Source organism: Parambassis ranga, chromosome 2 (genome assembly GCF_900634625.1).
Source record: "Parambassis ranga chromosome 2, fParRan2.1, whole genome shotgun sequence".
NCBI classification, from domain to species: domain Eukaryota; kingdom Metazoa; phylum Chordata; class Actinopteri; family Ambassidae; genus Parambassis; species Parambassis ranga.
In genome coordinates this window covers 2,424,321-2,436,834 of record NC_041023.1, presented here as the reverse complement: position 1 = coordinate 2,436,834, position 12,514 = coordinate 2,424,321, and the positions used below count along the sequence as shown (strand labels likewise).

Sequence of the window (12,514 nt, the reverse complement as noted above, 5' to 3'; positions counted from 1 at the left end):
GGTGCAGTCAAGGAAGCCTTCAGTACTAAGCTGGACAATCCTTCCATTAACAGAGGTGCTGGACTCTGACATCGTAAAATAAACAAGTTTAATGGACTTGTTTTTGACACTTTGTGTGATTTTTATTGTATGTTTGTCACAAAGTACAAAGAGTATACTGAAAGAGAACTCTGATCGTGGCTCAGACACATTGTCATTATGCTTCCTCATATAACTGTAACACAACACCTCTTATTGTGAGTCCAGAATTCCTGAGCTTTTTACATAAAGATGAAATCTCACATTTTTGTGATTTATTACAAACAAAAAACACACATATTGTTTGCTATGATCTTGCCTTCAGCATGCTGGGAGGGTTTAAACACATTTCAATCAGGAGAGACTAGATGTTTAGATGAGAAAGTATTTATTGAAGTACAATGAATGAATGAATTGTGCTTTGGCGTTCTAGACCCCGATGCGATGACCCACATCCGAAGGGGGAAAGGACAGGAGATGAGGCCGCTTAGACAGGAATCCCCCCGGGTCTAGACCTGGTGGTGGTGAAGGAGCAGAAGAGCAGGAGATAAGAGGCCTTGCCCTGATGAGGAACTGGTGGAGCTTGGGGTGAAGGAGGGTTGCCGAAATCGATCTGAAAGACCGCTGGAGAGGAGACGGAGAAATTATAAATTATTTGCTGAGCAGTGATTGGGCAGGAGAGGGACGGCTCGGCCGCTGATTGGTGGGGGAGTTGCTCTATATTAACCAGCTGATTAAGTGGGAGGCAGAGAGTAAGAAAGGGGCGAGAGAGAAGGAGAGATAAGAGCAAGGAGGATGATAAGGGAGAGGTGGTTGGAAGAAGTGATGAAAGAGTGAAGATAGTCTTCCTGATTGAACTTGCGCTAAGAGCTTCATTTATAAGAAGAAGTGATATTTCATGATATTTCCATTGACTCTCATCTGTCCTGCAGGCTCACACACACATCAGCTGTGTTCCTTTCAAACTGTGCCAGTCTCCTCTAAAGGAGCTCCACCTGCTGCTGCTTCTGTCCCACATGTGAAAAATAAGATGTTCTTCTTGTTGTTTCTCTTCTGTCACATTTCATCAGCAGGTAAGAACACATTCTTTATCATCATTCTTTATACATATTTGTATTTATTTATTCACTGACATCGTCCATGTTTCTCCTGCAGTGAAGCACTCTCTCAAGTGTTACAACACTGCATCCTTTGGACTCCAGAACCTGTCAATATTTACATATGTTTCAAAGATTGATGATGTTGAGGTGATTTACTGTAACAGCTCCAAAAATATATTCCAAATAAAGCAGGACTGGGCAGGACAAATATTTGCGAATGATACTCGTCTACTTGAGGCATACCATCAGGACTGTTTTGTAAATCTGCCCTCCATTTCCAACTTTGCACTAAATAGTGTGAAGCAGACCATCCAGGGTGAAGGTACAGTATGTCTGTGTGAACATTCCTGTACATATATGTATAGTGAAAGACTGACTCACATAGAAAGTTATCAATTGATCAAACTGAATGATGTAGCACTCTTTTTATCATCTTCCTCTCTTTCTCTCTCTCTCAGGTGACATCATTTTACAGGGTATAGCTGGCTGTGAAAGGGATGAAACAACAGGACAGTTTTCTAGAATTCTAGATATAGGTTATAATGGAGAAGACTTCCTGAGATTAGATGCGGACACACTCACATGGATCCCTCTGAGTCCTCAGGCCAGTGTCGTTAAACAGATATGGGACAGCGAATCCACCAGAATCCTGTTCGCTAAGTTGTTTGTTAAAGACAATTGTCCTGTGTTCTTCAAGCTGTTTCTGGAAAACGGGAAGGACTCTCTGATGAGAACAGGTTGGTTCATTGTATTCTACTCCAACAGATGTTACCTATAAAAATAAGATTTGTAGTTGTTTGTGTGAGACAGAAAGTCAGGTAATGTCTCCCGTCTCTTCACCACTTTGAGCAGCAGATGGTTTTGCTCACACCAAGTGACAACAGCAGAATTGCTAGTGACATAGGCTGACCTTATTCAGCAGGCAGAAATTGGCCTGAACTTCTCTCCTCCCTCCAGATCCCCCCTCAGTGTCTCTCCTCCAGAAGACTCCCTCCTCTGCGGTCAGCTGCCACGCTACAGGTTTCTACCCTGACAGAGCCCTGATGTTCTGGAGCAAAGATGGAGAGGAGATTCATGAAGGTGTGGAGCACGGAGAGATCCTCCCCAACCTTGATGGAACCTTCCAGATGAGTGTTGATCTGAATGTTTCATCAGCTGAAGACTGGAGGAGGTACCACTGTGTGTTTCAGTTTGAGGGTGCTGAGGACAGGATCATCACTGGGCTGGACAAAAGACGGATCAGAACCAACTGGAGTAAATTTACCCCATTTTCTTTGTCCATTTAATATTATAATGTGCAGAGACAAACATAATTGTTTGTTATTCTTCTCTTTTCAGAAGAGAAGCCCAACCATGTGACCATCCCTGTGGTCTCTGCAGTTGTTGTTCTTGTTGTCATCGCCATGGCGACTGCCGGTGGATACATGATCCGTAAAAAGAAGAGAGGTGAGCGACGTTTTATTTTGATGTGTCCAGCAGTGAGTCTCATGAGTAAAAAAAAAACATGACTAAGCTTTAACAAAATAACGAAATAATATTTTAGTTTCTGACTGAAGTTTCCTTTAATGTGCATGTTATCAATATATTTCCTGCATGTTTTTCTTACAGAACCTGAGGCCAGCATGGAGCTCTCAGAGACCTCAAGCAGCTCAAACATGAACTGAAACAAACACAGCTCATTGAAGGGAAACAAACATTTTGTTTTCTAAGAACATCTTTGTAAAATATTATCCTGTATATCCTGTATACTGTATATATGCTAAATACATGTGGAGGGACCAGGTGGGACATGTGGACAACTGGAACAAGGACAACAGAGAGCATCACAACCAGACATCACGAGGGATAGGCAGGACAACCAAACCCAGTGAAAGGGGTTACATGCAGAGGATCCAGAGAGTCCACCACAGACACAGGCTGACATACGCTGCAGACTCTGGCTGAATCACTGTTCAAATCAATGCAGCACATTCTTGTGTATTCTGACAGTTTATGATCAAAATAACATTTAAAGACTTATTTTGTAACTTAAAAAAATCACACTCCCATCATTAAATTTAAAAAAGATGAGTGGCATCCTTTCATCATCAACACTGTCAATAGTAATTTAAACATTGTTCTTCATTTGTTCTCTTAACCCTAACCTTGTATTATAATAATAAAGATTGCACAAGGTAATAATTGTCAGGTTTGGTAGAAGGAGGACTCAAGGTGCAGGCAGGATACAGCACACCACGTGAGCTATATTGTACAAAAAACAACAAAACACACAACTCCAAGAAATACAACCCCCCAAAAAATAGGACAACCATAACCAAAAATACTAAATCATGACAGTACCCCCCTCTCAAGGGACGGCTCAAAGACGTCCCCAAAAAAAGGCGAAATTGAGCCAGGAGGGTGGTGGAAAGCCAGGAAGCCAGCATTAGTAGTTCTTAAGGACCCATATAGTCTAAAAAGTCCAGGGTCCCAGACAGAAGTCCACCAGAGGCAAGGCTGTGGACCCTCCTGGGTCTGGGTGGATGCCCATCAGAGACGAGGTCATGGACCCTCCAGGGTCTGGGCAGAAGGCCACCAGAGATGAAGTCACTGACCCTCCAGTGTCTGGGCGGGAGGCCACCAGAGACGAGGCTGCGGACCTTAGGATCCTGACGAAAGACCACCAGAGATGGAGACTTGGGCCCTCTGGGATCCTCACAGGGACCCAGAGACTGGGATCCCCTTGGAACAGAACAAGAACCCAGGAGTGTAGGCCCACCAGAGCTGGAACAGGACCACCAGAGCTGAGGACCCTCCTGGGTTGGGACTGGAACACAGAGGCGAAGACCCACAAGACCCGCCGCTGAAGTTTGACTGTCACACACTCACAGAGCGTCACACAGTCTGAGGACAGACGGCACTGACAGCCCTCTGAGGTTTCTTAGTACCTTTATGCTGCTTGAAAGTTTGTGAATGTTTTATATTTCTCTATATTTCTCTAATATGAGCCAAAATAGTCCTGAAAGTAGAAAAGATGAACCTGATCCAACAAAGGAGACAGAAAAGTTTCACTTTTTCATTTATTTATTCAAGAAAATTATCCAATATTACATCTACCATGTGAGAGGTAACAGGATGTGAACTTTTCCTCTCAGCAGGACCTCCTCAACATGTGTGTAGAAACAACTGGCACATAAAAGACAGGAGCTACGGTAATTCTACAGAAGGAACAATCTATGGTTAGATACCACTGCTTGCTTGTGTCACATCACTTGTACTTATCCGCTGCAGGTTCACTGTGCAGGCCATCACCACAAGGTTCCATCATGGTTGGGGAGGATCTCTCCATGCTCCACACCTTCATGAATCTCCTCTCCATCTTTCCTGAACACTGAAATCATTACAGAGCTGAACAGAGTCTTCTCCAGTTCGTTTCCTTCAGTGAGCTGTGTTTGTTTCAGCTGTCAGGTTTGTGGCCTCTGGGAGCTCAGTGCTGTCCTCAGCTTCGGTGAGGAAACATGCAGGAAACATATTGATAACATGTAAATGAATGGAGAGCTTCAGTCTGACATTAAAGTGTTATTTCAAAGTGTCAGAATATCTGTCATGTGTAGACACACCATTAAAGTGTTTTTATGGCTCTGTGAGACTTACAACATAAAAAAACATAGCTCACCATTCCTCTTTCTCTTTCTATGAACCATGTATCCACCTGCAGTTGCCATAACAACGAGAGCAACAACAACAACAACAACTGTAGTGATGACAGGTAGGGAGTTATCAGGCTCCACTGTTTAAAAGAGAAGAATGACAAAAGAAATTTTATATATGTAACATTATAATTTCAATTAAATGCAAAAAGCAAACAAAAACGAAATAAATTTACTCCAGTTGGTTCTGATCCGTCTTTTGTCCAGCTCAGTAATGATCCTGTCCTCAGCACCCTCAAACTGAAACACACAGTGGTACCTCCTCCAGTCTTCAGCTGATGAAACATTCAGATCAACACTCATCTGGAAGGTTCCATCATGGTTGGGGAGGATCTCTCCATGCTCCACACCTTCATGAATCTCCTCTCCATCTTTGCTCCAGAACATCAGGGCTCTGTCAGGGTAGAAACCTGTAGCGTGGCAGCTGACTGCAGAGGAGGGAGTCTTCTGGAGGAGAAACACTGAGGGAGGATCTGGAGGGAGGAGATCAGGCAGAGATAATGGAGGTAGAGAGAAAAAAGACAGAGACATGAAATGGAAAAAAACACTGATGCTGGATTGATATATTGTTTTTTGCATCACATTGATTACAATAACTGCTGTTATTCATCAATATTAGGGTGATTCTTTGCCATTGACACAACTATGCTGCTATAGGGTCATATGTAATGTTTTGTTGTCAGCCTATTCCCAATTGTCCTGTTGCCTGACCCCCTTGTTGTCTTTTGGTTTTGGACCCTGCCAGCTTTGTTTGCCTCTTCTCTTCCCTCTGTACCCATTGACCAGCAGCAAGATGGTCTCTCCTTATGGGTCAGGTCCTGCTCAAGGATTCTTTCTTTATGCAGGGGGAATTTTCCTCCATGCTTGTGGTCAGGCTCTGGTTTTCTGTAAAGCACCTAGAGTGAATTTTTATTGTTAAAGATGCTTTAGAAAAACACTTATAGTTGATTGAATTGAACCAAAAACTGTTTTTGTCTGTGGTCAAACAAAAGACTTCTCCCATGTTGATACAGTACAGAGAACATCCTCTCCACTGTAATATTTATATATTCTGTTGCTGGTGGAGCAGTGAATCCTTTCCATAAGTCTTGATTTAGGTTTTCTTCAAACTCTTTTCTACATATGAGTCTGGACTGACATGCATATAAATTGCAATTTTACCAGGTGGTGGAAAAAAGGCGATGATGAGGTGATTCTATTTTCTTTTTAACAACATATGTTGGACGAATAATACAATGAACCAACCTGTTCTCATCAGAGAGCTCTTCCCATATTCCACATATAGCTTTAACCACTTTGGGCAGATCTGTTTGATGAGGCGCTCGGTGTATTGTATTCTAGCAGTCTCTTCATCCCATCTCTGTTTAGCAACGGCAGCTTGTGGTTTTAGAGCAATCCACATCATTGTCATCACATTAAATGCAAGGAAGTCTTCTCCATTATAACCAAATACTACAAAGCCAGAAAGCCTAGCTGTGGTTTCATCCAACTCACAGCCAAGTACACCCTGTAAAACATGGACAGCTGAAACAACAACAAATCCAAACAGACAAACAGACCATTGTTATCTTCCCTAGGAGGGGTCCATCAACAAAGATCACTCCAAAAACAAGTTACCGGTATGCAACAGGCTGTGAGGTTACAAAGGAACCCCTAAGCTGCTAAAGGCCTTTCTCACATTCATGAGTCAGAACACTGAACAGCCATGGTGTGCATGGCAGAGCTACAAGGAGGATGTCACTGCTCTCCAAAAAGAACACTGCTGCCTGTCTGCAGTTTGATAAAGATCATGTGAACAAACCAGAGGACTGCTGGGAAATTATTTAGTGAACAGATGAGACCAGAATAGATTTATTTGGTTTAAATGAAAAGCCTGATGTTCGGAAGAAGATTCACATTGCAGTCCAGTATATGAACCTATCCCATCTGTGGGACATGGTGGTGGTATTATCATAGTTTGGGCCTGGTCTGCTGTGTCTGAACCAGGATGACAACCTTGGCAAAAGTTCACATACTTTTTACCACTCACATAATTGGATCATTCTTGAATAAATGAATTACAAAGTGAAATCTGTTTGATTAGGTTCTCTTTTTCTAGATTCAGTTGTATGAAAATTGACTGATGTTTAGAATCGTATTTATGGAGAAATATAGATAACTTTAGAAAGTCCACAAATTTCCAAGCAGCACTGTATGTAAGCAGAAAATCTGAGAGGTAGAGAAGCTTGATTTTTCCTGTACATTAGTGCACATCACACAGACATACTGTACCTTCACTTTGGTTGGTTTGTTTCAAACTATTAATGGCAGCTTTGAAGAAGTAAGGCTGTGTCACAAAACAGTGCTGACGGGATTCCTCAAACAGACCACCATCATTCTCATATAATTGTCCTCCCCAGTCCTGTTTCGGTTCAAATATCTTGTTGGTGCTGTCACAGTGAATCACCTCGACATCATCAACCTTTCCAACAACTATAAACTCTGACAGGTCCTGGAGTCCAGAGCATGCGGTGATGTAATATTTCAGTGAGTGCTTCACTGCAGGAGAAACATGACGACAATTCAGTATAAGTCCATATAATTTACTTAAAGTTGTGATAAAGTGAAAGGAATGACCTGAAATTTGGACACAGCTTGTAATTCAATGGTTCTTTGTGCCTTGGATGAAAACTGTGTACCATGGATGAACCCTTGACAACGCCCGCCTCTTCATTTAAAACAATTCAGAGTGACTTCCTCATACAGCTGACTCACAGAGTGTAAAAATAAATCTAAAATTTAAAACATACTCTGGCTTCTTTAACAGTTTTTTGTTGACTACATAATGTGTCCTTTAACACTTTGATATCTTCAATGTTAATCTACAATGTAGAAATCATAAAAGGTGCGTCCAAACTTTTGACAAAAACAGTAAATATCAAAGTTGAGATGATTAATATCACATGTGCTCTTACCTGTGGATGAAACGTGACAGAAGAGAAGTAACAGAAAGAATGAATACATCTGATTTTTAACACTGAAAAAGTTGCACGACGGAAAAAGAAGCAGCTGATCTCTTTGTAATGACACTGCCTAAAACTGAAAGCACTCTTATGTAGGTGTGATCTACAGTTCACGTTGAGCAGATAATAATCTGTTCTGAAGAAATGCCATGTTGCATCAACAAGCAGGATCCTCTATAGCACACCTTTAAGAAATACTGGGTGTGATTTTTTTTCTTAAAAAAAATATATATAATAATAATATATAGGTATGTATATAACTTGTATACTGTACATATATACAAAAAGTTATTTTAATTCTCCACACAGACAGGCAGAGACTACCAGAACCCCCTCAGGTAACATCATTTTACAGAGTAGAGCTGGATGTGATTTGGATGAAACAACAGGACAGCTTTCTGGATTTTTAGTGGTTATAATGGCCAGGCAAGAGACATAATCTCTCCACCGTGTCCTGGGTTTCCCCTTGGGCTCTCCTCCCGGTGGGACATGCCCCTGCAGGGAGGTGTCCGGGCCCATCCAAAATAGATGCCCGAGCCACCTCAGCTGGCTCCTCTCGATGTGGAGGAGCAGCGGCTCTACTCCTCTCGGGTAATCGAGCTCCTCACCTGACCATAGGTGAGAGTAGGAACGTAGATTGACTGGTAAGAGCTTTGCCTTTCAGCTGAGCTCCTTCTTCACCACAATAATAAAAATTATGAACAGAATCAGTGACAAAGGGCGGCCCTGCTGGAGTCCAACATGCACACGGAAATGGTCTAAGACGTCTAATAGAACTGAAAACAGTTCATGTCCGGTGTGAAGTGACTCAGTGGGTCCATGGTGGTCAGCAGAGTCCATGTTGTGACCCTGGAATTATAAATACGCAATCTGACACAAGAAACATGTCTGAGTTTATTTAAATGTTTATCTTTTTCTCCTCAACTATCAAGTTACAAACAAGTCTTTCTTTTCTAAACCTAAAACCGGCTCGACCTGTTCTTATTTTACCTCCTGTTCTGTCCTCATATGACTGTAACACAACACCTTTTGTCATGCGTCCAGAATCCCTGAGAATTTTTATTTGTGATTAATGACAAACATCTCTGTCAAGTAAATAAAAATAATCACACACATGATTGTTGCTGTGATTTTGTCTGCACCATGCCAGAAGAGCTTATTTATACATATTTATAAGGAGAAGTTCATTAAAACGTCATGTAGGCTCTCTTTTGTTGTGCCACTCCCACATTAATAATTTCTGATCCTCATGTGGTTCACATACACATCAACTCCACCAGTTACTTTATACATCTGTTTTTAACCATGAAGAATCAGATGTGTTTGTTCTTCTTGTTGTTTCTCTTCTGTCACATTTCATCAGCAGGTAAGAACACATTCTTTATCATCTTTGTTTCTGCTCCACAAGTTAATGACAACACTGAATGCATCATATTTATGACCATATATGTATTTATTTATTCATTGACGTCGTCCATGTTTCTCCTGCAGTGAAACACACTCTGAAGATTTACAGCACTGGGTCCTCTGGACTCCAGAATGTGACAGAGAATATGTTTGTTTCAAAAGTTGATGATGTCGAGGTGATTTACTGTGAAGGAAGCAAGAAGATATTCCAAATAAAACAGGACTGGACAGAAAAAGCATTCGAGAACAATCTTCAACTATTGGAGATAGCCCGGAAAGAGTGCTTCCCGAAACTGCCTCTTCTCTTCAAAACTGGAATTAATACTTTGGAAACCATCCAAAGTGAACGTAAAGTATCATGTTTATTTATTCTTGAACGTGTTTATAATGAAATCTAACCAAACTGAAATTCTTTGTTAGTTATTATAGATTGAACATATTATATGATGCATCATATCCTGGTTCCTTGATCTATGTCTGTAAAGTCATGTGACTTATTTAATCCTTATGCACTGTTCGGGACATTTTTGTCCTCTGAGAGTAATTTTAATTTGGCCATAACTTTGTCAATATGTGAGCAAATTGAATAATTTTTGCTGAATAAGCTTAATTTTACATACATTTTGTTAATATGATTTTAGAATTTTCATAGGTCAATAATACACTGTGGGCAAATTTTAACCCCTTTCATGTTGTTTGGGACAAAAACGTCCTCTAACTTTAACGGTTTTAAAAATATATCAGATAAATATTTTTTTTTCATATTTTTTTGCATAGACCTTTTAATTAACCTCAGTTCTGATCAAAAAGTAGTGAAAGAATCATTTTCCCCCAGGATTTAACCCTTTAATCATCAATTTCATAAGGGGTGGTGCCAATAAATTATGGATTTTCATTTTTTCTCCCTTGCGTGTTGTTCGTGGACATTTTTGTCCCATAGACTTCTATTATAATCACATTTTTTGACTGCACAGCCATGGCACTACATAATCATGCATTCTTGATTGTCTCTCTCTCAGGTGTCCATGTTTTACAGTTTCGAGCTGGCTGTGAAGTGGATGAAACGACAGGACAGTTTTTTGGATTTGTATCTTATGGTCATAATGGAGAAGACTTCCTTGTATTTGATCTGAACACACTCACATGGGTTCCTCTGAGTCCTCAAGCCAGCATCGCCAAACAGGTTTGGGACAGAGACACTGCATTAATAGGGTGTCTTAAGGACCTCGTCAATAATTTTTGCCCACAGTGGCTGAAGATGTGTTTGGACTATGGGAGAAGCTCTCTGATGAGAACAGGTTGGTTAAGTAGATGTTTAGGTCTGTGTGAGTCCAGAAACCAGATAAACTCAGTGGAAACTTACATTGACACAATGCATTTATATTTTTATGTAAAAGTTAGTGATGTCTTCTTGTTTCTTTTCTCTCTCTCTACCTCCATTATCTCTGCCTGATCTCCTCCCTCCAGATCCCCCCTCAGTGTCTCTCCTCCAGAAGACTCCCTCCTCTGCAATCAGCTGCCACGCTACAGGTTTCTACCCTGACAGAGCCCTGATGTTCTGGAGCAAAGATGGAGAGGAGATTCATGAAGGTGTGGAGCACGGAGAGATCCTCCCCAACCAAGAGGGAACCTTCCAGATGAGTGTTGATCTGACTGTTTCATCAGTTGAAGACTGGAGGAGGTACCACTGTGTGTTTCAGTTTGAGGGTGCTGAGGACAGGATCATCACTGTGCTGGACAAAAGACGGATCAGAACCAACTGGAGTAAATTTATTTCAATTTTTTTGTCCTCCACTTATTTAATATTATAATGTACAGAGACAAACAGAGTTCTTTCTTATTCTTCTGTTTTCAGAACCGAAGCCTAACCATGTGACCATCCCTGTGGTCTCTGCAGTTGTTGTTGTTGTTCTTGTCATTGTCATGGCAACTGCAATTGGATATCATGTTCATCAAAAGAGGAGAGGTGAGCTATGTGTTATTTTGATGCTTCCAGCAGTGAGTCTCAACATGACTAAACTTTAACAACATGTCTGAAATAATATTTTAGTTTCTGACTGAAGTTTCCTTTAATGTGCATGTTATCAATATATTTCCTGCATGTTTTTCTTACAGAAGCTGAGGCCAGCATGGAGCTCTCAGAGACCTCAAGCAGCTCAAACATGAACTGAAACAAACACAGCTCACTGAAGGGAAACAAACATTTTGTTTTCTAAGAACATCTTTGTAAAATATTATCCTGTATATCCTGTATACTGTATATATGCTAAATACATGTGGAGGGACCAGGTGGGACATGTGGACAACTGGAACAAGGACAACAGAGAGCATCACAACCAGACATCACGAGGGATAGGCAGGACAACCAAACCCAGTGAAAGAAGTGACCTCACGGGGGCGCTAGATACATAAATGCATAAATAAATCCTGTTCCATGAGGCTGTGCATCACACTGTTTGTCTATAAAAATGTTTTTCTCTAGTAACCATACACATTAAACTAAATGTGAAGATACAATTTTATTAACATGTTAATATTATAAACAAGGTTTCAGTCTGTTTGTGTGTTCTGACAGTTTATGATAAAATAACATTTAAATTCTCTTATTCTGTAACTTAAAAAACACTCTCATTACTACATGTAAATAAATGAGTGGCATCCCTTCATTCAGCGCACACTTCACTTCTCCAACAGATGTGACACTAAACATGCCCAAATTCTGCCCTCTAGTGGACAGTAACTGATCAGTTCTGATAGATCCAAACCTGCAGCCTCTGCAGTGAACACAGGACGAGTGACCCTGCCAAAAAAATCCATCTTAACATAGCATGCTGACAAATTCTACAGAATAAACAATCTATGATCAGACAACACTGCTTGCTTGTGTCACATCACTTGTACTCATCATCATCACCACAGATCACAGGAAACAGTGGCTGTAAAATGTGCAGGTGAAGCTCAGACCACACTGACTAAGCACACTGACCATTATATTAAAGAGGATGTTATTTAGAGATGTTCAGATTTCATTCTGGCTTCAAGAAGCTACCCACGGCTCTGCATTAACACCGACCGATCAACAAACTGCAGACACTGCAACTTGGAGCCTGTCTCTGTGGATCAAGGACTTCCGGACTAACAGACCCCAGCATGTCAGGATGGGCACCTCCACACCCTCCACCACCGTCCTCAATACTGGTCTTCCTCAGGGCTGTGTTCTGAGTCCAGTCTTGAACACCTGTGTCGCCACCCATGGCTCCAAACTCATCATATTTGCAGCTGATACAACTATTGTTGG

General features: G+C 41.1%; 2 protein-coding genes across 2 annotated transcripts; one reads left to right on the top strand and one right to left on the bottom strand.

Annotated features, from left to right (window-relative positions):
- Positions 1-4,499: 4,499 nt before the first annotated feature.
- Positions 4,500-7,834, bottom strand: LOC114426177 (major histocompatibility complex class I-related gene protein-like). The gene is made up of 6 exons (XM_028393408.1): positions 7,762-7,834; positions 7,079-7,345; positions 6,053-6,331; positions 4,984-5,280; positions 4,774-4,887; positions 4,500-4,600 (listed from the first exon to the last, which is right to left on the bottom strand). The coding sequence occupies exons 1-6, from the start codon at positions 7,808-7,810 to the stop codon at positions 4,536-4,538; spliced, it is 1,071 nt and encodes a 356-aa protein (XP_028249209.1). The 5' UTR covers positions 7,811-7,834; the 3' UTR covers positions 4,500-4,535.
- Positions 7,835-8,298: 464 nt separating this feature from the next.
- On the top strand, positions 8,299-11,387 carry LOC114431781 (major histocompatibility complex class I-related gene protein-like). The gene is made up of 5 exons (XM_028399405.1): positions 8,299-8,314; positions 10,236-10,514; positions 10,684-10,980; positions 11,072-11,182; positions 11,332-11,387. The coding sequence occupies exons 1-5, from the start codon at positions 8,299-8,301 to the stop codon at positions 11,385-11,387; spliced, it is 759 nt and encodes a 252-aa protein (XP_028255206.1).
- Positions 11,388-12,514: the final 1,127 nt, after the last annotated feature.